We start from the raw sequence: 27,078 nt of genomic DNA on the forward strand, positions 1-27,078 counted from the left end.
CCTTTATTCATTTATACTCTGCAGCAAAACGAAATTTGTCATATCACATCCCATTGACACATTAGTATTTTTATGTAGGAGCGTTTAGTTTACACAGTGGATGTCGAATTTACCCAAAAAAAATGTTAATTCAAAGTTTAGTTGATTCAAACACATTTTACGAATTGTGTGGTTTTAACACCATTTTGGGCAATTAAAGATGATTGATTCGAAAGCTCTACAATTTTGTGAATACTACTACTACCAGTTGGTGCTACCTTGACACAAGTCCACCGAAACTGAGACGTCTCGATAGCCAATTCCTTGCGCATCCGCCATAGATAATATTTTTTATTTGGATTTTTTTTACTACATTTAACGCATTTGAAAATATAATAAAGAACCATGGATAACTTTAACAAAATAAATATTCGCAAAGTTCCTTAAATGATACCTATCAATTAACCTTTTGAAAAACGATGTTTCTCTAGGCTGGTATGTTTCGCATTCACTTTTTATGCAATACAATATGAACGGTGTTTGTTGATCATCGGTAAAAAGCATCGGAACCGAAAAAAAAATCAAATTATCGCATTTTCCGCGTTCGCGAGGCAAATTTTTATCTCGCAAAACTAAATTAAAACGAAAATTGGGTCTTTCGCCCGTTCGTACAATGCAACTAGGTCGCAGTCTCTTAAATCAACACCGACGAAATTTAAAATAAACTTAATAGAATTTCATTCGGCGCTCTTTTGTGTATATGAAATTGGTATTTCATTTTTTTATTTCGAAAGAAGAAACGTAGATTCCGGACCCCTATCGAAAGTCCCGGATCAACCCTATTTAACCACACGGATACTTAACGATAATGATTCAAGTCTGTGTTGCACTTTACTTGCTTGTTATGGGGGTGGTAAACATAGAGGGCAGAATGGATACGCTATGAATATAGCTCCTTACATGGCAGTCCATACTGTCGTGTTCAATTGCCTTGCTAAACAAAATTAAACTCTTCCATTAACGCATGGCCTATTCAAAATATAAGTGGCCACCGTATAACAGTATAATAACCAAATTTGTCAAAGAATAGAATATTATGTAACAAATTTTGTAAATGACATTTTAGTCACGAGTACCTGAAGACGTTTATAAACGTATTGCATACTACACTCTTTCTACGACCATCAAATTTCCGCAAAAACTGCACGAATAGATTCACCGAGTGATGTTATGAATGCCAGAATAGAAACAAAACGATCAGAATTGACAAATATATCGAAAACATCCGATCACCCCCAAAACCGTAGGCAAAGTACCGGAAACGTCCGGAAGGATAGTGTTTAATGAAGCTGATGTTTTAAAGTGCAAACATAAGAGTGATCAGTGCATAATTTGGCATATTGAGGGAAGCGTATAGGAAAATTTACTAAATACTAACTATGAAACGAATCTACTTAACAATACGTGAGGTCTATTGATAATGACAGACAGATATTACATACCACCGTAAGATAAATCTAGTCTTGAGATTTGGCGTCTCACTTTATCTGATAAAGATAAATTTCAGTCACGCTGCTCGTCACAGACAGATTATGATAAGGTGAAACTTTCGCAATTTTGCGTCGAGAAAACAAAAATTACTTGCCTACATCCTTGAGAAAGCTCATATTCGTAAGTACCTTATATCGTGAGGAATAAAATACCATCGTCACACGTATTTATTTACATTTTACGTCTCTTCACAAAACGATACCGAATCTTGATTAATCTAATTTTGAATGCAAAGATACATTCTCTGTCACTTGGTAAATTGATAAAGCAATCACAGACTTGCATGGCTCTTATAATCGTTCTCAAAAATAGATATCTCTGAACTCCCTTACTTAAACTTACTATCTTCCTAGAAAATCTACAGGAATACCTAACCTCTATGTCAAAAGCTGAAAAAATACGGGGTGTTGAAATATTATGAAAAGAAAAATAGAAATAAATTTTTAGTGATAGCTCCTTCTCCAAATGTCATATGTCATATTAAATTTTAACAATTACTTACCAACAATTATATTTTTTCGCCAATCATCCTGTTGACTTCTACAGACAATGACTGATCAGTTTCAGTATAAGCCAACGGGATAATTGGCACTAGTTCCACTCAACAAAAACCGACGCAAGAGGAGTCCAGAAGTTTTATAAAAAGTATTACAGTAGCCTGTGGAAGTTTCTTTGAAAAATTATACATTAATATTGACTCAATAAAAATTATTACTTTCGATTTGTAAAACAGTGGATAGCGCAGCTCAAATGATGTCTTGTGTTAGTTACAAGTTAAAAGTGTAGCTACCCTCTAATGCATCTGACTATCTTTTAAACTTAGGTCTAATTTAAATTTAAAATTAATTTTTGTTCACAAAGGTTGCGAATGATAGGTACCTTCTAATTCATCTAATTATCTGTTAAATCTACGCCCCAATAACAGGTTCGGACCATCACTTGTTTTTCAATTACTCTCACTTAAATTGTCGCAGATCATTAGAGAACACCCTGTATACGATTACTTGAACCAAAGATTCTTGACGAACGAAAATTTCAGCGATTGTCTTTTGTGATGACACTGAACGCTCTACAATCGTTTAACTAGCATCGGTAATCCATTAACTGGGGTCATAAAAGGAGACTTTGGATTTAACACTATAGGCACTGGGGTTGATGAGCACTGCTGAACCTCAAATTGCCGCAGGATGTGGACCAAACCAATCTTGGCGCATACCAGACCGAACCTGGCTCCTGAAAAAGTTTTAGAACTTTCACAATTACTCAGTATTTCAAAAATAAATTGAAATTTCGCAGTCGAGACATTTTGAGACATTGATTTAACATCAATATCTACTTTATCATTAAAATTTTCAATTTCGATTCTATTCGATTACAAAAAAGCTCCATATTGGAACGATTTGCTTTCGATATACAGGGTCCCAGAGTTAACAGTTTATAATATCTGCGGTACATAATGAAGAATTTTTTTCTTTAGCTCACAGCAAACTCAAAAACTACATAATTAAAAACATTACGTTGGGTCGTGTTAACCATAAGCCTATGAATGATGAGGATTGCATTTACTAATACTCGCCTATACAATTTCTGGGCCCATTACCGAACGGCAGGTACACACAGGAATTAGATAAACTCTTCGTTCCATCGCGGAAGCGTTGCGGATCGAACTTGTCCGATTCCGGATAATATTTTTCATCGAAGTGGATACCATCGATCGGGATCAATATCGGAGTTCCCTTCTCGATCTTCAGGCCGGTCTCCTCAATTACGTAATCTTGTTTGCACTCCCTGTTTAGGAACGGGCCGAACGGATACCTTCGCAGCGTTTCTGTGACATAACGATTGAGTAAAATAAAAATCATCTAGAAATTCAAACTTACCGGCAAGCACCATGTCCAGATATTTCATTTGTTGTACTTTTTCGAACGTTATTTCGACGTCATCGGCCGGAAAATACCGGCAGATTTCTTCCCTGAGTTTATCCTGAATATCGGGTCTGAGGCACAATTCGTAAAGCGTGAACGCCAGCGCGTTGCTGGTCGTTTCGAAACCGGCGAGTAAAAACGTTATTGCCTGAGATACCATGCAGACAACGTCTGAAAATCATTGGAACTGTATAATACCGCTTGTTCCCTTGACACAGAATTAACGAAAAAAGTTTTAGTTTGGTAGTTTGGTTACTTAGACAACAAAAATCAAATCAAATAATCGTTTACATATATAGTTTTGGTTAGCGCCAAAATTTCCCGGCCTGAATATGAAAGAAACAAAGTAGAGTAACAACTTTTTATTATTTTTCAATATAATCCCCCTTAACTTGAATACCCTTATTACATCTCTTTATTAACAACTCAATCCCTTTAAAAAAATATTCTTTTGGTTCGTCTGCAAAATGAGCTAGAAGAGCCTCTTTTAAATCAACTTCGTCGTTAAACTGCAGCCCACGTAACTCCTTTTTCAAATGTCCAAACAAATAATAGTCGCTGGGGGCCATATCTGGACTATAGGGAGGATGATCTATCTGTTGGAACCCACACTCTAAAATAGCAACTTCTGCAACACCAGCAGTATCGTGCAAAAGACGCATACCTCTGGTCAGTTTTCCTGGACGTTTTACACGTATGCAGTCTCGCAATTTATGTAATAATGTTGCGTAATATTTACCATTGACAGTGGTATTAGTTTCTTTAAAATCTATCAAAAGAATTCGTTCACAATCCCACAAGATTGTGGCCATCACCTTTCTTGTTGACTGGCAACTCCATTGATTCTTTTTTGCATTTTCCCGTCACAATAGTTTCTATCACATACCGGTTCATGGTTCCAGCCCACACAGTTCCAAAAAAGACCGCGCACACTCGATACGGCGTTGTTTTTGAATAGCCGAAAGGCTTTTAGGAACCCATCTTGCACTAACCTTATGCATACCTAAACGATCATGCAGGATTCGACAAACACTTGTATCAGAAAGCTTAGTAATTTCTGAGATTTCCTTGACCTTTAAACGTCGATCACTCAATACCACCTCTTCCGTTATGACCTCCACTGGTCGACCAGTCCTTGAATCATCTTCAAGGGACTCCTGCCCCATTCGAAAACGTTTTGCCCATTCTTTCACTACAGAATACGAAGGAGAACTTTGGCCGTACACACCATCCAGCCTTTCTTTAATAATTTTAGGTGCTAACCCTTCCTTTGTCAAAAACTTTATGACTGCTCTATACTCAATTTGCGTTATTTGCGAAATTTTTTCGGACACGTCTTGTTTCAAATTCTGTCAATAAAAAACTATTTGACGCAAGCAATTTTTTTTCGCAGCCACTAAGATATGTATTTAAAAGAAGACAAAGTTTTATCGTGATACTGGAGCTGTATCTATGTCAGGCCGGGAAATTTTGGCGCTAACCTCGTATATGCCAGAGATCGTAAGAAAATAATCGAAATAATATAATAATAAAAATAATAAAATAGAAATAGAAACCCGGAGTGGCGGATTCTGGTGGCGAGCGAGGAGATATAGGGTTAGACTTCTCGTACATATTAGAAGATTGCACATAACACAGTGCTTAAAACAAACGAATAATCTAATCACTTGATTGATTATTAAAGGGAGCCCAACGATCCGCGGCCTGCTAGGGAAACTAGGGAAAATCGTCAACCGCTCATCGGCTATCGGAGCTACACTCGACTCGACTTATCCCGTGATTCGTTAATTCAAGACTGTCTTCCCCCGGGCCGCGTTCCGTTCACCTCGGAAAGATACCTAAGTGGGTTCCCATGGGTCGATAATATTCAGAATGACAGAATTATACTTGTTTAGTCTAGATCTATAAATAATACGAATCCAAAATAAACAATCCAAACACCCAGAACGAAATATTTGAAAATATCGACCACTTAAAGCTAAGGGCGCCGACACAGCCATACTGACTAGTGCACGTCCTCGGGCACCTGGTGGTCATCTAGACCTCGCAAGCTTTACCTTCAGTCGTCCATCCTGACTAACCAAGAAAAATAAAAAACGCGATGCAAATCTCAGTTGTTATTATTAACGATATAAAAAAAAATTACTAGGACACAAAAATCAGCTTACTTGCAACTTGCAATATAATGTCATTTGGCAAACCTATGAAAGCATCAGCCATCAAGAACCACTGGCGACACACCCCTCATCTGGTCACACTGTTTACCTTCATGTAAACCTAACCAGCCAACAACACACCTCTAGTAAGACTCATCTTACTGGATGAACCAAACTAGACAACACTATGCCTCTAGTTTTGGCAACAAACGCTCCTGCATTAACGCAATGCTTATCGCAACAATCACTTTCGGCGACACATGCCTCTCCACCAATGCAATGATTATCGAGATCAGCACCTACGGCGACACACGCCACATCTGGTCTCACCGTTTACCTTCATATAAACCATCCAGGCAACAACATACCTTCAGTAACTTACTGAGTAAACAAAACTAGGCAAACACATGCCTCCACCACATAAACCCTGTTAAGTAAAATACTTTCGAGACCGAGTAACTGGTAATGTGATTTTCTTCAAAAAGACTATCTGTTGGGATAAGTTTTATTCCTGTTAGAAATCATTTTAATAAGCCACTCTTGGAGAAATTCTACATCATTACAAAAATTCCGTATGTTAAATGACTTTGTACTAAAGACAAATAAAAAATAATTAAGTATTTTTTATCCAAAAAATCTTGTGAGCAAATTAATTTTGAGAGGAGCCCCTTAGTGCAGGTGTTAAATTCTTTACATATATATATATATATATATATATATATATATATATATATATATATATATATATATATATATATATATATATATATATATATATATATATATATATATATATATCTTTATCACTTATTCACTCTAATTTAAGATTTACGTCTTTCCACGACTCTCCTTTACAAACATACAACAAACGTCTACTTCTATAAATAAATGAAACACAGAATTCGTAATGGATTCTTTGAACGCTAAATAATTATATCAACTAGCCAGCAATATTCTCTTAACAAACTGTAGTCCTTACTTCCCGTTAGCATGTAGCCAAGAAAGATCACACCGCAGAGAAGTCGATCAATGGTATTGGTATTCTATAACTTCTTTTACCTGCGTGTTTGGAAAAACTTTTTTTTGAAACGCTATTTATACATTTCGCAAAATTCAAAATCAACAAAAATGAAAATCATCCATATTAAATAAACCCGAGAGATAAAAAACTAAAAAATTAAATCGTGACAAATCTTTTTGTAATTATTTTTTAATACAAAAACATTTTTAAAGTTCTTTTATGTTTCACTAGCTGGTTAAAGTTTTGTTAATATTCAATTCATAACCACAAGACCATAATAATAGTTAAGGGCATAAATTGACACTTATATTAATTCTCTGCTATTAAATAATTACAATTATATTATTAAAAGATAGGCTGACCTAAGTGGCAAATTACTTTCATGAAAAAATATCTAGAATGAGTTCAAAGACGAGCATACGCATTGGTAAAATCCATCACTTATTCAATTTTTTATTTATATTGAGAATGCATGTTATGTACGCTATGATTATAGTAACATGAAGACTCACCAATTTTTGTACTGCTATTCTTGTCCATCAACATGTCTCTAGCGTCAAACAGCAAATCAACAAAATCATTACGTTTCATGCCCGACTTCTCTCTTTCGGTCACGGTCTCCAAAAACACTTGTTTCAGGTAGTTGGTGTCAAACATTTTCAATTTAAAAAACGAAACCAGTTTTGGCGCGAAGAAATACGAAAACAAACACATCGCATGGTACAAATCGATATCGAACATTTTCTTGCAAATTTTCCGAAATTCGCTTTCCTTCCCGTGAACGAACGATTCAGCTTGGAAACCGAAAAAGCACGACGCTACCAAATCCGTCATGTACTTTCCGGATACTTCTTTGAATTCCAAAATTTGACCCTCGTGCCTATCCAAATATTTCTGCAGTTCTTCGGCTGTGTCACGCATAAGCGGAAACATGCCCTTTAACTTTCCAGATGTAAAAACGCAACTCAACTTGTTACGTAAATTCCTCCAGTCTGGATTCCGCAATACGAACAGACTGTTACCTGTCATGTCGTCCGCCTCCTTGTCACACGCAAACGTTCTGTTGTCAAAATTATTGAAATGTTTCACGGTAATGTCTTTAATTATTTCCGGATCGCGTATCACCAGGTATGGTTGTCCGACTATGAATATCCCGAAATAAGGCCCGTCGAATTTTTTGTACAGGTCCCCGAAGTGTTTACCTATTTGGCGTTTACCTTTGAACACGTCCAAGAGGCTACCGGCCAAGAAAATCGGTTCTTCGTACGGAACACCTCTAATTTTCCAATAATTGTGATTGTTAGTTAAATAGAGAAAGCAAACATAAAGTAATCCTGAAATTAATATCGCCGTTGTTACGTTCGGACAGAATCCCATGGGCAAAATCTGCAACACAAAATATGAACCGCGTTTTAAAGTGGTATCTTGTAATAGTAATATTTATATATATAATGATGATTCAGGTCAGCAAGTGCAAAATTTGCCAAGGACTTCGCCAAAAGTATTAAAAGTAAAAAAATATCATTTTTTTTATTTTGTTAATGATAATCTGTCTTTTTTGCGGTTTTTCCTAATTTTTACTCATTCGCAACTAACCAAATACAACCGGTGACATGTGACAGCTAAAAAGTAATTTGGTTTCTTTGCCTCTCGCAGTCTGTCAACAGCGTTAAGATTTGTTCAGAAATCGAAAATTTTCGTTTCTACTTTTAAAAATGTGACTCGGTTAAAATTTCCAAAAAAATGCAGTTTTACCACTCTCGGCAAAAAAAAATATAAATTTTATAAAACATGATAGCAGATAAGAATATCTTCAGGTTTCCAGATATTTAAGAAGAATCCGCCACTTTTGTTCGTCTGTTTTGAGTGTCCCACAGTTTAGTTTTTCTTAAGGAATAAATTAATTTTCATTTTCAGGAATTAATCGCTTATGCACTATGTTCATAAAAACACACTTTCAATAAATTTCAACAAAAAAAAAGTTAATGTATATAAAACCATTCAGATTGCTATTCGTTTGCGATCTTGGTTAATGACAAACAATTGACTAAGAACAACGGTTAAATACAGAAATAAGCAAACGATAATCAAAGGGAGAGTGATTTTCGGTGTTAATATACATATTTAGACGAATAGTATAAAATTTCCGAATCGTCGACCCCATAAAAAATTGATTGTTCATAAATCCAGTCCAAAACTCATCAATATCTTAATATCCAAGGATAGGTTGTTAATTTTTTGCTTCAAATTGCTAACTAAATATTCTTCCAGGCAGTCTTTACTAATATCTTTTTATTATAAATTCACTTACGTTCCTTCATTACCAGAAGAATATACCGTTCCTTACAAATAATTATTTCTTGATAGAAAAATGTTCCAGTCACTCTCAAATAAAGATCAGAATTAATTATAGGTACAGATATTTATTTTTACCCAAAAAAGCGTTTTAAAGTGGTATCTTGTAATAATAATATTTTTATATATAATGAGGATTCAACTCAGGTCAAAAATTGAAAAAGTTAACAAAGACCTCGCCAAAAGTATTAAAGGTAAAAAATATTATTTTTATTTTATTCTGTCAATATTTCTATGTATATGAAAAGCATTTATTTTGTAGAATAATCCCAAATTTGCCTTTTTTCCTAATTTTTATGCATTCAGAACTAACCAAATACAACTGGTGACATGTGACAGCTAAAATAGTTAATTTGTTTCTTTGCTTTCGATTTTTTTCAATCCTTCTAACGATCTAGTGTATTTTGTCCAGAAATCGAAAATGTTTCTAATTCGTTTATACTTTGAAAAGTGTCACTTGGTTACAATCCCCAAAGAAATGCAGTTTTGGCACTCTGCAAAAATAACTATAACCTTTATAAAATTTGATAGCAGATAAGAATATAAGAATGTTTTTTGTTTGTCTGTTTTGTGTCGCACAGTTTAGTTTTACTTAAGGAACATATACATTAATACACATTTTATGAAATTAATGGGTTTTGGACTGTGTTAATGAAAAATCATTTTTCTTCTTCAAGACAGTCCAAAACTCAACAATTCCTTAATTAAGACCAAAATTGCTAACTAAATATGCTTCCAAACATCCTTTACTAATATCTTTTTATCTTTTTATTATAAATCCAGTTACTTTCGTTCATGACTACGAGAATTTAGGGATAATATAGAATATTCAACGTTTTCTTTACATACTCTTCTTGCAAATAATTATTCCTTGATAGAAAAATGTTCCAGCCAAATAAAGATCAGAATGAATTATAGGTGCAGATATTTATTTTTACGCAAAAAACTATCATTGCTGTTAAACTTAAAATAATGCGGCCAACGAGCATCACTTAAAGAAGAATTAAATAACAATTATTATTCAACTTACCGGTACAATTCCTGTCCCGGCATCTGAGGCCATTGTTTATTTACTGCGCGAGTCTGCGCTCCCGTGAGCGTACCTGGGCTAGTCAACGAACCTAACCAAACTGAAGAAGACTATCGGGTTTTTTTATAAATCAGCATATTACCGATAAGTTTAATAAACAGGGCATCAACATGTAGGTATTAAGTGGTGGTTCACTACGCCTGCCCGCAAAGACAAATCGTCTCTTCACGGTACTGCCTAGTCCAGTTGGCTTGGAAGAAAAACGCCTATCATAGTATTGTTTCCGGTTTCATCCTTAAAACAATCCAGCGGAATTGTTTGGAAGTGTTCTTTTGGCACTTTTATTTTACGTCTGACCTAACATTTTTTTAACCTGATGAGAATAAATTATTGTTCATAAAATCGAGATTAGTAAAAACAAAAGGCTACTTTCATTAAAAAAAAACATTTGTTACCGGTTATCATTATTTTACTCCACCTTTTCTAGCAATTATAAAATTACAACAGATTCCATTTGCTCTATTTATAGAATTGATCTCTATTAGGTATATTTAAAAATGCTTGGTCAGTCAGTAGGAATCAAGCATACTTCAGTGAAGAATCAGACTGTCCTCTTGATTGATTATTGATTATTTGGATATTTTATTCATTCAGTTATCATCTTCTAGCATTTTTAGAATTTTAGAATTTAACAGTCATCTTTTTTTACTAATAACTCTCTCTCGCTCCCTGTCTTACCAAGCTAACATTATGAATCAATCCACCTCTTAAAGAAATTGTTTCGGTTAAAAATTTATGTGTTATGATTGATAAGCGCCTTAGGTGGGATTAACAAACGATGTATCTTTCTATGAAGATCGTGCCCTGTTTTCAAAGTTTATTCTAGATTGAAAAGATTATTAAACTATGGCATTTTGGTTTGGAAAGTGTTTATAGTCTCTTTTCAACAGGCACTGAAGGAATTAATAGTTTCAATGTTCGCACTAAATGACAAATTGGAGCAGCTGAGCATAATAAATATTATACGAGAGGTAATGCTATTAATCGATTTAACACCACATATTGAAGGGACAACATTTTGTTATCTACAAAAACGATCTGGTTCCAAAAAAAATCCTTAGCGCACTTTATTTGGGTAAATATTTATTTGGTTGTGGTATATACATATATTTATATATTTTGTTTGTGATCTAGTATCAATTTTTATCGAGATATCGTATGGGTTATTATTATCAAAATTAAAAAAAGAGTTTATAACTTTAAAAAAAATAGTCATTGTCTTATCTTGTTTGACTAAAAACTATTTTTAAAATGAAACGAAGAATGTCTCTCGCATACGAACGAATTTTCGGCCTTCGACCCAAATCAAAGCGGATTTTCCTCGTTTCGACCAGGCTAGCACGAAAACTTCTTAACCAGAGTACAAACCGTCTGAAGACTCGCATTAAAATCTCTTCATTTATTATTCATGCGGCGTCCGACTAATGTAATAGCGACAAAAAGTCACTCCGAGATAACACAGTCGAAGAGAAATTCGTTTTTGGTTTTTCAATTTATGAAATACGTCAGTCGACAGACGCCCGCGGTAAAAGTATTGAAACGGGATATTTTTAAAATAAAAGGGACAAATAAAAGAGCCCCTTTTCAGATTTCGTATTTTGACTAGAGCGGATGCTTTGAAGACGTACTAATTTAAGTATGACCTCTTACGCCGAAACTTCATTTTTAAAAATCGGAATCCTTCATATTCAGCATATTCAGCGTCGAGCATTAACAAACATGTCGGAATGTTAAGAAGGCGATTTGTTTCGGACACCGTTACCAATTCAAATATCTTCCTAGAAAAAGTCGACATGCAAACATATTTGACGGGAGTAATCCGATATGGTTCGTGAGGAATAGGTAAACATTCAGCACGCTTAATAGGTAATTCTATGGGATTTCTCAGATAACTATACAACTAAATGCGATATGTGTTATCTAAAACAAATTTGAGAGGTCGAGCAAATGTTCTCCGCTGATTCTGCCCTGCTTTATAATTTTGTCTTTTTCTATAAGTAAAAATCTATCAAAATTCGTTTTCTGAAGCGTAGTCATAGAATAACATGAATTTATTCAACCAGGTCGTGGCTCATGCGCAGATTATTCTGAGAAATAATCGAACCATCTCTTAGCAGAATATTCTGATGTCGAGCCTAGTTCGTTGGTTAGCAAGGATGAAGAATACAGTCAGTGTTCCATTTTAATTCTTGGAACATCACCGCAACTACATCGCTGAACATAAACATGATAGTAATGCTTCTTTTTCTAAATAGATATTGGTAGAAAGCCAATACTTAACACTAAGTATTCGCTAATTAATTCTCTCTTGCGGCTCTGGTCGCAGTAAACAAACCAGGCCGTAAGTATTTGCCATCTTTCAAGCGGTAAAGCATTGCTCGTAGCTCCGTTAACAGTTTTTGTAGTGAGTGGTTCTTATAAAATCACACAAGAACATCTTACGATGAAATTTAGGGTCCATTGTAATTGTAGAGGTTTTTTGTCGGCAAGTATATTGCTGTAGTTCTCCTTAAGTGTGCTAGAAAAGTTTAAACTACAAAAGTTTTACATCATTTAATGTTGAAGACTCAAATGAACCCACAAAGGCACTCAATCACGAACACCAAACGTCCTATTTTTTAAAGCAACATCAACAATACAACAACGCAATCATTGCAAATTTTACTTCACTTTACTTACTTACTTAGTTTACTACATTGAGTTACAAGATCACCAAGAGCCTATAATTCAACTTGATCATTAACGAGGGCCAAACGAGAAGTAATCTTTTTAGTTTAAAATATATACAAATGATTACCGAAATATACGCAGTTCAAATGGTTGCTTAGCTTTATAGTATAACAGCCCCATTTGCCTACTATATTTAGGGGCCTATGTAAGCAACAGTTAGGAAAGGTAATTCAAGTACAGGTAATTCAATAATATGTACGATGTAATGAAATTTCGTTAGGTAAGGAAGCGCTAAATAGTTTACAAACTATCGGCAAAGTTCAAGCAGATCGGCGATGGAGTGAATTTCTATAGTGTCTGTAATTTAATCAATGGCATCGTATGGCGTTAGGATAATCTCGAAATTTTATTATCTATACGAGCCAATTATATTTTCATTATAACCTTTTTTTGTTTATTGTTCTAATTAACAGATAACATTCGCTAGAATTTTGATTTAAGTACATTTATACTACAGCAAAGATATATTCGGATCGAGTTCTGCACTTAAAACTTTAATTGAACTTGCAAAATTATGATTAGATAATAGCATATTATGCAACAAGTGCGGTAAACGTCCTTCGACTCGCGAGTTATTTGACACGAGCGGAGCGAGTTTTTAATAAACGAGTGAGTTAAAAAGTTTACCCAACGTGTTGCATAGTATATTTTTTCTACGACCGTTAGTTTTTGGTTATATTTTCGCAAAAGAACACGAATACATTCACTGACGTGACCGTCAGAATTGACAAACGTCAAAATTGAAAGCGTGGGAAATATCTCCGAAAACATCCGATTGCCCCCAAATCCGTGCGGTAAAATCCCGGAAATGTCCGAAGTGGCTCGGATCTATGGGAAACGAAACTGACGTAGTGAAGTGACGCTTCCCGCACGCCAGATCGGTGGGTAATTAGGTATTTTACAGACGGGAGTAGAAGAACATATTTGATATGGAGTTTTTTTTTTATTTTCTATAAAAATAAAAAGTGTTTGACAAAACTTGCCAGTATTACCCTAATTCTTAGCTGTCGTGTTTTAGGACGAACCCTACAAAAACTTTTGAATTCAGAGTTGTTTACTTTACGAAAAAAAAATTTACTATTAAATGACATACTTGACAATATAGTGGTTATAAGGACAAAGAAATGATCCTTCGCGCATGCCCCTAAATTTGCAATTTGCGCCATTTTCCCTCTAAACAACAATCTCCACATACTTAAGTCGTTTTTCCCTGAACGAGATCTGGATATATTTTCGCGAAAAATGCTACATCCAGACTGAAAACTGTGGAATTGACGAACTGTCAACGACATGGTCTTCGATGAAAAGGAAATTCGAAATAGTTTTGTATATATTAAATGATTAATAGCATAGAAAAGGCCGCTATATATCTAGTAGCTATATGGGTACCACTAACAACTTTAAAATTAATTATTGACAACATACGAGAAGGCGTTTAATTGTGTAAAACTTTTTAAAAATTTGTCTTTTAAAATTAACATAAATATGACAGTTTAAAAAACTATTATTTCAAATGTTTGTCCGTAGCTATGAAATCGAACGATATAATGTTTTATGAGTATATTATCCTATCTTATTTATTCTATTATAACGCTACTTCATTTTATGTTGATTGTTAAAAGCTGAAAGGTATTACTGATTCATTTAAAATGAAACGCCTTATTATTATTATTATTATAAATTAGAATAGATCAACAATAAAAAACTAGTGGCCAAATATTACACGCGGCCCCATTTAGTGCTGTTGGACACGTTTTTGCACAGGGGCCTAATTTTCAATTGTACGGAGTATGTGCATTAATAAACTAATGTTCCAACAAAATGATTTTAAGTTGGCGCATGCAGTAAAACCAAATTTGCAGTAAATTTCAAGCAACCACTTATATTTTAACGTCGATTGCTGAAGTTTAAATAATATACACATATATATGTGAAAGAATAGGCAATTGGAGCTCTTCTGCTTTTTAGATAAAATACTGTTCCTGCAAGTCATTACATTCCGGATTAATTTTATGCTTAATCCAAATCCTAAATTAATTCAAAAAGAGTTTAGATTCCGTGTGAAGAAACCTATAGTTTTCACAAACGAAAATCTCAATTGGGAACGCTGACGAAAATAGTGAGACAGAAAAGCGTTACTTATTTAAAAAGGGAGCCGTTAAATTGTTCTTCCGGCTGAAATTACTTCGTCTCTGCCCCCCAACCGCTTCGAACCCCGTGGGGCGTAAGCGAAACTGTAAAGTGCACCTCGTAACCTCGGATAAGGTGAAGAGGTTCAGCAGATACCTACTTGAGCGGAGTTATCAAATTTATTGGGTCTCAGATAACGAATTCGTTCGTCGGCTTAAAGCTGAAATATCAGCGCCCATGGCGTCATTGATACCGCTCGCCGTTTCCACCCTGTTCCAAATTAAAATGGAAACCGGAATTATTAAAATCGTACTTCGACAACGAAAGAATCCCGCTCTCGGTAACTGAAATTTTATTTCGTCTCCACCGAACGATTTTACGGGCTTCGAGTGCCCTGGGCCGATAACGAGACTATACTTACCGATTTGCGTTCTGCGGCTAACATTAACGTTACCGTGTCAAAATGTTTTTCCGCACAATAATCAATTCAACTTTCGTAAGGTATCTATTTAGTATTATGTATATATCTTGAAAAATAGTTATAGTAGTATATAGTAAGTGGAGTTCGATATCTTTTTGATCTACGTATCCTACTTATTCTGGAAGCGCTAGAACCCTGTTTGCAGTGTATCCCATTTTCAAAGTACAAGAAACCAATGTGCGGAGACTCAAAAGACTCCCCCCGTAAGCAGTGTCAGTGTGGTCATTGTCAACGGCAACAGGGGGAAGTAATCATAGTCTTAATGAAAACCTCAGACCAATATAAGGTGATAATCCTGGTAACAGAATATAGACTACATGCTTTTAGCCCGGAAATATCCGAAGAAATTATCAAGCAATGCAATAACTATCTTAATCTATCTTAAGGTTTCGAAAAGGAGACAAAAATCAGTTGCTGGAACAGTGGGGCTAAATTTTGAAATCACCTCAGCTCAATTCGGAGGTACAAGGAATGTTATCAGTCTTAGAACAAAAGAAAGAAGCATTTGTGATGGAACTGCAAACTGTTTTCGGCAGGGGCAAGGACAAGGCGAAGGCTACTATGTCAAATAAATTTCATAACAAACTATCGAAATTTTCAAATCAAACCGCACGTTAATTCAAAAGTGTTGGTCAAAAACGAACTCGTTACTTTATGGGGAATATTTCGCCGATAAGCGTAAAAACATAAAATCCGACAAAAATTACAAGGAGAGGGAACAAAGTAGCAGAAGAAAGCTGAGGAAGTAGAAAACACTAATAAATTAAAGTTTTTTTGCGGGTACTCTAAATCAATAACCTCAAATATTATAATTTTAGAATGGATAAAGGTATCCAAAGTTCCATTAAATAAAAAACCAATTTCGGCCTCCTAAACAACCGAAATTGACAAATGAAGAAATAAAAAACCTTTAAACTTGGGAGCTGTGAAAATTGTGAAATATGACTAGCACCAGTTCTTATCTAGTTATTTCCTAAGACATAAACCTGTAGTGACTATAGTTTTATTCTAAATCTAATAAAACCTGTATAAATCCATACCACCCCGACACTTCAAGTTAGAAGATATTAAAGTAGCAAAATCCTTATAACAAAAACTGTTTTATGGCGTCAATAGACCTTATTGATGCTTAATTTTTCAAAGAAACGTTCACAGGCTACTGTAATACTTTTTATAAAACTTCTGGATTCCCCCTGCATCGGTTTTTGTTGAGTCGAACTTGCTAACGTTTCGCCAATCATCCTGTTGGCTTCTTCAGTTTCAGTCAAGCTCTGAAGAAGCCAACAGGATGATTGGCGAAACGTTAGCTAGTTCGACTAAATAAAAACCGACGCAGGAGGAATTCAGAAGTTTTATAAAAAGTATAAAAAGTCTTATTGATGCTTATTTTGCAGTCTCAATTCATGATAATTACAAAAAAAATTCCGGGTTATGTACACCTCCATACTTATTCCCACAGCTATTAAAACCAGTGCTTTCTAATTTAAAGAATAAATTCTTATTGGTTGCTTATCTTGACGACTTATTATTAATCGGTAGGGATTACCAGAAATGCTAGCAAAACACATATATATGACAAAAAAAGCTTTCACTGAGCTTAGAATTATTATTATCAAAAAAAAGAGCCAAATGATTCCATCAAGGCAATTGACGTTCTTAAGGTGGCTTCCCACGGCCCGTAATTTTACAGACCGGGTCGCGCCGCGACGCGAAACCGGGCAGTGCGTGGATCGGAACGGGCTTCAGGCGGAACTCTTCCCACGGCGCGGCGTGTTTGTGCAAAACAAATCAACTGTCTACATATTTTTGTGTTTACTGGTGTTCGGGGTTGGTGATTGCTAACAACTTGTTATTGGTGATTATCAGTAATGTCGGAAAAAGAAAAAACTGTTACCGCAGCGGCTGTCATAAATAATCGTAACGCCACCAATACTCTCTTTTAATTTATCTTGAATACGACTCCGCGAATCGTGCTGCTCGTTTCGGTTTTTATGACGGTCACTTTTTGTATTCCATAACGCGGGTTTATTTTCATATAAAGTAATTTCGTTCGTCCACTCCATATTAACACTTAAAATACACCAAAACATCTTGTTGTACAGCCACAAAAACAATGAAGATGTCTGTCTACCCCAATAACAACAGGTCTGCACAGGCATGAACGCGCCGCGCCGGTTCGCGCCTTTGAATTTACCGACTCGCTGCGGATCCGTCGCACCTCCTCGCACCACCACAGTCGACCGTCTTCCTACGGCGTGTTGGCGCGAGCCGGCGCGTCCGGGCCTGCAAAAACACGGGCCGTGGGAAGCCACCCTTAGAGTTTCACTTAGTTCCTCTTAAAATCATTTGAAACAACAAAATACCAATGCAACGTCACAAATTTTTCGAATTTATCAAAATCGGGTTGGGGAGTTTGGTGTAACGATTAAATAGCGAGAGGATTCTGGCGGCGATCGAAAAGAGCGAAGCACAAACATTTTGGAACTTAAAGCTACATTTTTTGGGCTTAAAACTTTAGCTATTCTCTCAATATAACAAGGAATATAGAAAAACCTACACTTGACCAATTTGCAAGTTATTTAAAAATGTAAATTTGTTTTGTTGGTTTCCAGACCCAGTACCAGTTGAAGTGGATGCTTTCACCTTAAACTGGGCAAATTTAAAAGGATACGCTTTTCCACCTTTTTCTCTAATACCAACGACATTTGGGTCACGAGTTTATTTAGAACGAGCGGAGCGAACTATTGCAAACTATACTTTCTCTACTACCGTTGGTTTTTGGATACATTTTTCCAAAACAACACGAATACATTCACGACATTTAAACAAACCCTTTTATTAGCTCTTTATCACAGAGACCGCAAACCTTCACATAAGCATTCTATCGAAATAAAATTTTCTGATATTTTATAATCCTCTGGCCGCAAAAGAACTGAACCTCGTTTACGATTCCCTCATTTCTATGAAAATAAGGCTTTATGTACATACAGGCTCCACGTTGTTTCACTAAGTAAATTGTCATACAAACTGAGGACCTTCTTTTATTAACATAAAAAGCCACATAAACCTGCAGATTATAAGCAGGTGGATTAAAAAAGGTTTAAAAGTACCGTAGCCGAGGCTACACGATCAAAGAATCTTCAGGCTGCCCGAAAAAGACTGACACATATAACGAGTTTGTTAATATACAAATTCGCACCAAAACTTATTTTGTCAGTAATATAAAAACAATTGTCATAATTTTGTGATTTAATTAAATTTCGTTCATGTCAAAGTACTTATGTTTGCTAGTTATGCAAAAATTGTGGTGCGTTTGTTAATATATTTATTATTGTTTGTTTTGTACAGATTATAAATATATTTCCATTAATAAAGTATACTGGAAATAAATAATGGTCACTAAATCGAAACAAACAAATCAATCAAAAAATCGCCACATACTCTGAACAACTACAGGGTGTCTGCTCTTACGTGATCAATTGACGAATAAGGATTAAATGACTTGCTCATAACATTGGCCACATTCCAATATATTTCCAACATCGGTTAGTTTATGTTTCTTAATATGGAATCCGGAAAATATAAAAAATACTGATGCGGTGAGTCACTGCAGTTTTTTTCTCTAAACTTGGGTGTGATTGATAAAAGAAGTATGACTACAGGATGTCTCGGTAATTTTTTAAAATTGATTTTTGTTTGGCTTTTCAAAATTGTACTTTTTAAAACAACTTATTCTCTATAAATAATTATAAGGTAAATATTTAACTACTTAAAACTCAGTTCAGCTACAAATGTAATGCTTAGTTACAGTTACAATCCGAAATAGAAAAATTGGGACAATGCGCGCGGTATTTTCTGCTATTTTAAATTTGACAAGTTACTGTTTTTAGCAGCGCAGCTAACTGCTGATATAAAAATTTAGTAAAAAAATCTACAAACAGAAATGTTTCGGGGCATGTCGGGCCATACGGAGTGACTTCTTTTTAGGATTCAGAGCGGATGACGTCTGCAAGAGTGTACGGGATTCCCAGCAGGACACTTCAAGCTTCGGGCCTCGGTGTCATAAATAAACACCGATGCAGATATCCTTGCGGCGTGTTTTTACGAATCACAACTTAAATCCATTATTCTTTTCCCGTTCCTAATCCAACGTTGCTGCCAGAGTCCGCCAGTAAATCATAGAAATGAACAACATCCCGAAAACACACGGCCAACTTATTGGAATTTTAAAGTCGCCTGGCTTCGGGTATATCCGGCACGGCACTCGTCGGGAGAAAAGACTTTTATCCTGAGCGTCCTTTTTGCCCATTTTTTGGTTAGTCGTGGCGGTGCCGGGCTTTTGACTTATGCGAGTCTGCGAGAATTAATTTCTATTTTTCGATGGGGTTCGTTGCGTGACGACGACGCCCGGCATCGAGCTTTTGGTCTGGCTGGGCGGCGTGAGAAAATCATGGAAACTGCGGATGGAAGACAATAAGAAAATTATCCCCATAGTTTTCGTTGTCACGAAGTGTCAGTTCTAGAAATTCAATGTTTCGTATTAAAAAGGGTTCTAATTGCGAAATTAATATTCTACGTCACGACTGCCGCAAGTTCCAGCAGATGTGTTTGCTGTGTTTTAAATCGGAGGAGATTCGCAAAAAAAATAAATCACTTTCGAGTTTAACAAAGTAATCCTATTTCCGTCGGCTCAGTCCTGAATTGAAAGAAAAAGACGCTAGTCTTACACAGGGTGGCCCGTTTTTATTTTATTTATTTTATTTTTTATTTTATTATTTTTTTTTTATTTTCCTAATAGTCATTTTTTTATATGCAGGGTGGTAAAACAAAGTTATTTTTTTTAATGGAACACCCTACACTTTATTGCATTTTTGGATAGTCCTTTCAAAGACAAATTCAACGGTATATATGAATATGGGTCTTTTCTTTAGGCAATGATCAACTATAAAATATTTTCATAAAATACGCGATCTTGACACGTTTCGGAAAATGATATTTTTCTCAATGTTCTTAAATGAGACACCCTCTATATATTATTGGATTATCGAATAGCCACTTTAATAGCAATTCCAATTATATAACATAGTTCGGGTCTCTGACTTACCGTTTTGACTTAATTGGCAGATAAAATTAAAAACTGGCTATAAGATTTAAATTATTAAAATACGAAACTGGGAATGAGGTCCTTATCAACTTGTTCACAACTGTTTTAGAGCAATATTCAGTTTTTAACATGACTTGTTAACAAGTCATGTTAAAAACTGAATATTAAGCTTTGCACAATTTTGCCAAATTTGGCAAATTACTTATTTCTACATATAAATATCTACGTGAAATGATTACAAAAAATTGACACTAACTACTAATGCATATTACTTACAGGTAAAATTAATTAAATCAGTTTTTAAATATGTCCGCCATTTTGAAGAATACAAGTAGTATACGCTATTTTCAAATGGTATATAGCATTTGAGACGTAATTCGTTTTATTCAGATAGTGTATTGCCGCGCGAAAAATAAGTTAATAAGCAACCCTACAATGATGGGTTAAACATAACCCGAATTCTGAAGATGATCGCTAATAAGTTCGAAAACAGACCCATACTCATATAAATCATTGAATTTGTCTTTGAAAGGACTATCCAAAAATGCAACAAAATGTAGGGTGTTCTATTTTTAAAAAATGTAACTTTGTTTAGCACCCTATATATAAAAAGTGATGATTGGGAAAATAAAAAATAAATATCATTTTAATAGGAACAACTTTATGTGGCTATTTAATTTTTTTTGTAACCCCCGTAGGTTTCGAGTTAAATATAGGCCCCTCTTAAATTGGCCACCCTGTACATCCAGAGTTCTTATAAACTGAACGGTGTTAAAAGTTCTGGTGTTGAGTTTACACAGTGTTTTTACAAGTCCCAATAAAAAAAATGACATATCAGGACATACATTATAAATTTAATTTAGACACAAATATGCCACTCAATAGAGATTACTGTACCAACGAACTGAACTTATCTTTCTTTAAATTAAATTTGAAAAACAAATTTGAGTAATACTTTAAACATAGCAAAATCACGGCCAAGTAATTAGTTCTGTACAGCTGTAATAAACTCCATTGTCTTGTTATTTAGAAACAGACTGGGGCACAAATGTTATCGTTTACCACAATTTATGCATACAATAGATAATAGCCTTACAGTATAGGGCAAACTACCCACTAATTAAGAAATTTGTTATGCAAATAGATTTTATAAATACATTATTTTCAAGACATTTATTGAAGTCAAAAAGGCCTTGACAGCACTGTTTCCTTTTAATTTACTCCCACGACAGGGTCTACAGGAACAAAAGATAGCAACTACAAAATTGCGCAAAAGCTGTTTGCGGCACCAACCTGACCGAACGAGTCGGCTACTGTGCGGAGGAATGACACGGCCAGGGCAGAGACTGAAAAAATAATTGTTACCAACAGTTACAAATTGGTGCTATCCTTTGTACTTATACTCAAATCAATACCAGTCCACTTAAAAAATTAACGGTGTTTTCATCATCAAACAGAAGTTCTACAAAAATTTAGAAATGTAAAACACTCAACAAACCACATTTTAATTTTGGGCAGACTCTTTTCCCAAATCATCAAGATAGTAATATGATCGGTTTCATCTCCCTAAAAAAATTCTATAAAAGATCCTGAGTCCTCTTTTACTGGAAATGAATGTAAATGTAAATTTTTCAAAGAAACTTCCACAGGCTACTGTAATACTATTTACAAAATTTCTGAATTCATACTGCGTCGGTTGTTGAACAATTCAAACAATATAAATACAGAGTAGAATGGGAGCCAATTTCAGTTAAGCTCTGAAGAAGCCAACACGAAGATTGACAAAACGTCAGCAAGTTCAATCCATCAACAACCGACGCTCGAAGAATCCAGATATATTAAGAAGCCTTTATGGAGAGGACATCAAGCGCAAAAGCAGATGAAACTGGTTAGATTCCTCAGTACACTGACCTGTTTGTTACATTAACATTATCCCTAATTTTCTTAAAATATCCCATCATCTCAAAACCTCATCTGCTTATAAAATTATTCGCAAATCTAGTTTTGCGTTACTCTTCTGTCTATAAATTGCTTTCATCTTATTCCATCTGAGTACGATAGCCTTTCAAACATCAATGACAAAGTTTATTATGTCTTGCTCATATACAATCGGATTGCTTATCTTTAATAGTATATTATGCAACAAGGATGGTAAACGGCATTTGATTCACGAGTTTAATTGACACGAGCGAAGCGCAGCGAAGCGCAGCGAGGAGAGTGCTTAATAAACGAGTGGGATAAAGAGTTTACCCAACGTGTTGTATACTATACTTTTTCTACGACCGTTACGAAAAAATCAAAATTTAACAAATTGAAAATAATAACATATTATCGAATTACTAAATTTCGTACCATTAAAACAAAATATTTATTTGTCATTAAACCTATTGCCCATGGTTCTGCTATTGTTGTATCTTCTTTATGTGCGTTAGACAAGATATCTCATATAAACAGCGGAATAAACACAATTTCAAAAACGTTATGTTGTTTATTTCAATTTTACAATTGATCATTAAGGAGTGCATTTAAAGAAAAAGACTGTAATTGGAAGAAAAATTATCCAAGAATAGAGCTTTTAGGACAATAAATTTTTAAGGTCTATAAGCAAGAAAAAGCAGGCCCTAACCTTCAATTTTGTTTTGTTTGTACTGATAAGACATGGATATTTGAAAATGGTACGATTGGTCTTGACAAGATATTAATATAAAAACTGTAAAAACCTTTAAAGTTCATGCGAACGATATATAAAACTTCTGTGGGAAACTTAAATTATAAATGTCACTTTACTTGCAGACTAGTCCACTAGATTTTAATTGTAGCTTATAACACATAGTATTTAAATTTTCTTGTATATGGCATAATATTTTTCTGTGTATTAGTTTTTGGGTACATTTTTGCAAAACCACACGAATGCATTCACTGACATGGCGTAACAGAATTGACAAACGTAAAAATTCAAACAGTACGGTAAAATCTCCGAAAACATCCGAGTGCTCCCAAGTAATTAGGTATTTTACAAATGGGAGTAGAAAAATATAGTTTTTTTCTTCTTCTTACTGCCATTTAAAAATTGTTGCATTGATCCCTGCTAATATCTAAAAACGAATTACAATAAAAGATATTGGTCTAAAAGAAATATTAAAGCACAAAAAACTTTTTTTTAAGTTCGGTTTTTATTATAACTTTTTAATTTATAGTAATTACATTACCGAATCAAAAAACTAGACTTTATTTATTATAATCTCGTTACCGTTTAATTAATTTTCTTGTTTTGTTGTGTAAGAAAAATGTTTAATCTCTTTTATCTTTGAGACAGTGCAACAAAAATTGGGTTTCTAGAGTTTTCACCCAGTTATTTTGAAAGTTCCAACTGATATTCTAACTAAAATATTGATTGTTGTTGATACATAGGTGCAAACTTCAGGGCACGTTTGCAATTTTTTTATCTCACAAAATTTGGTACAGTTATTCATTTATTAATGGTTAATCTTCATTGCTTAAATAAATTGATCACCCTTTGGAAAAATAGTTAAAGAGAAAGTACAAACAAATGAAAATATCTCCACGATTTTTTTTAATTTTAGAAAATAAAGTATTTATCTATGCTCGGGGTTCTGTGTATCCCAGTTTTGGTTATGTTATTTTAATTATTTTATTATTAAATATTAACATCTATTTGGTATTTCAGAGATTTCTAAAAATTGAAAAACATTTTCTTTCGTCATCGTGGGACATTATCACCCAAGGTCCCCCGGTGGCTACGGCACTTGATTCCAAAAGCACTGCCCGAATGAACTAAAGCTTGATTTTTTTTGGGCTCCAGGCCCATTGCATTGAAACTTGAAACTATAATCGTAATTCACAGGCGCGCCCGGTTTTTATTTAATAAAAAAAATATATGCATATACATATACGATAAAGTATATCGTACTTAGGGGGCAAAAAGAAAAATAAATATTCGGTGAGAGCGAGCTTACAACAATGCCCCGCCAAATAAATTTATTTTTCGCGTGGAAATATAAAAATAAAGCCCCCGATGCAGTTTCGGCTGACGGGTGTATAATAAGCAGTGGTGTAGATATGATTTTATTGGACGATAAAGAATATTTAAAGGGGAAAACGTGGCAGAGTTCTCACGATGGACCCGACCGTGAATTCAAGACGACACAGGCGCGATGAATGTGTAACGAAAACAATACACTAGAGAACTTATTACATCTATATGTTGGCACCAATGTTTAATAATCGAATTAAGAATTCGTCTTGACAGATGGATGTCATATGTCAACTGTTAAATAATTGTTTGTTTTATATTATTTCATGATTTTTATCTGTTTGTGAAATCATTTCAATCGTGTGTTCTTCTCTGAACTAAGTGGTTGTTGTGATTATTTTTAACGGTGACAATCTTGTAGAATACCTACTAATAACTTCATGCTGGTTATAATTAATAATCATCCTTTGATATGCTAAGCATATATTTGCAGTAATGTAGGTACGAGCGATGTTTCCAAAGTGCTAGAAATTTGGCTATAATTTTTATTATTTAGTTAAATTTCATCAAAATTATAATGTAGTTTTTCATTGTAATCTAAACTTAACTGAGTACACTAGGTAATAGTTTTTCAAATTTTGGAACAAACGATAATTACTTCTTGGGAGAGATGGGAAATAAGGGGGGTTTTTCTTGCGATGTGCGATCTTACATTATCCTATTTCAATAACGAATACTTGCTTCTTTCCATGCCGTTTTTTGATAAGTGCTGGTCGCAGTGGTTTGGATAATAAATTCCGATAAGTTTCTACGTTGATAAAAATCATCCCTTTGCAATCCCAAAATACAGTAAGCATTATCTTTCCAACAGACGAAACTGCAAGCACCTTCAGTAGAGGCCCTGGAAGTTTGGGCCAGTCATTGCATTGCACAGGTTTTGTCAGTGGTTATTATTCATTTGCCAAAATTCTGGCTAAGAGCTCTTGAAGTCGGCGAGAACTATCAGAACTATTGAGTTTCTGTTCTGGGCACAACAGCCTTGGCACCCGGCGCACCGAAACATTACCAACGACCAAACAATCATGTATGATGTTATGAACTTGGTATATACCTATGCCCAGGCACAGCCTAATATAACGCCCTTCTAGTGATGTTCCATCGGCTTTAAAACGACCGCTGAAAATTATCGCCCTCTCGCCCTTACAAAAACAGCGGTATAAAAACACGTCCATATCATTCGAGCACCTAAATCAGACTGAACAATATTGCCCTAGATAAACATTCAGCTCTTATTACTCATGGGTTGAATGTCTTTCGTCTGGGATATTTCCAGTTTTCCATTGTTTTGCGATATCGCAGAAACGCAGCACATATCTTTCCAACCGCTTGTCTCAGTTTTAGAGCCGCAATTACGCAAACCTATTCTAACGGTAGGTTAGATAACGCTTTACGATCCCATCCGCCATCCGAATTCGAAAAACTTTTAACGGCACGATACGATGGAGCCGCGCTCTATATCAGATTTTTCCGGCACCGCAGAATTTATCAAAAACACACGCCAAGTTAATAATAAGCTCTTCAAATTAAGAGCGACCGACAAGCAAAAAGCCAAAAGCGGAACCACTCGACTGCTTTATTAGGAATTATAGCTTTCTTCACACTTTGCTATTTTAGTAGATTTATCGCCGCTCTTAGCGAAAGATCGCATTAAACCGGAATATCAGAGGCGTCGATTGCATTTTCGGTAGTACAATTAGGATGTTTAAGCAGTTGAGACAGGAGTGTTTTGAAACGGCCAAAAGTATTCAATAGTTTTGAAAAGTTTAGAATCAACGTTCACAGTTTTTACTCCGTAGTGATCTTTTAAATTGCACGGAACCAATAGGCCGCAATTCAGAAACTTTGGGCTTCAAAAATCATATGCGCCACATACGCACGCAATCATCGAAGAACGTTTAGTTAGATAACAGTTTTGTTACAATTTCGATTCGCATTCTTCAAATGACCGCTAAGAACGACTTTAGACCACTATAATTTAAAAATAATTGATTTCGCACTTGAACAAAAATTAAATGTCGTTGTCGTGAAGTTGAAAGGATAATCCCGACTCAATGATCTGGAAAATAGAGGAAACGTGGATTAAATTGAAAAGTGGCACTCGGGAGGAAGTAAACAGTGCTTCATAACAACTATTAAAATTTAATTTAATTTGTTCTCATAATTTATATTACGTGCAACGATCGCAGAAAGAGGTCCGTTACCATTTTTACGTATTAAAATTGGTGTTAATTTTATTGAATCCATGTATCTATTCGATAATATAGAGATCCTGCTACGGTAAAAAGTGATGCGCCGAAAGCGGTATTAATATTTTCGTAGAATTGATTCTTTCCGCGTGCCTCTACATTTCACCCGCTAATCTGCACTTTGCGTCATTTTCTTTTTACACAGCGATTTCCACACACTTAAATCGTTTTCCCAATAAAGTTAACCAGATCAAGGCATATTTTGAAATTTTTCAGCGGCCATGTTGGTTATTGAATGCGGTAAGCCCATTGGTTA

General features: G+C 34.9%; 1 protein-coding gene across 1 annotated transcript; it reads right to left on the bottom strand.

Annotated features, from left to right (window-relative positions):
* Positions 1-2,232: 2,232 nt before the first annotated feature.
* LOC132696307 (cytochrome P450 6k1-like) lies at positions 2,233-10,104 on the bottom strand. The gene is made up of 5 exons (XM_060661057.1): positions 10,018-10,104; positions 7,145-8,018; positions 3,411-3,626; positions 3,107-3,358; positions 2,233-2,763 (listed from the first exon to the last, which is right to left on the bottom strand). Exons 1-5 carry the CDS (start codon positions 10,048-10,050, stop codon positions 2,600-2,602), a joined length of 1,539 nt encoding a protein of 512 aa, XP_060517040.1. The 5' UTR covers positions 10,051-10,104; the 3' UTR covers positions 2,233-2,599.
* Between the last annotated feature and the right edge of the window lie 16,974 nt (positions 10,105-27,078).

The sequence above is a fragment of the Cylas formicarius genome, unplaced genomic scaffold (genome assembly GCF_029955315.1).
Source record: "Cylas formicarius isolate icCylForm1 unplaced genomic scaffold, icCylForm1.1 PGA_scaffold_1__22_contigs__length_36826433, whole genome shotgun sequence".
Classification (NCBI taxonomy): Eukaryota; Metazoa; Arthropoda; class Insecta; order Coleoptera; family Brentidae; genus Cylas; species Cylas formicarius.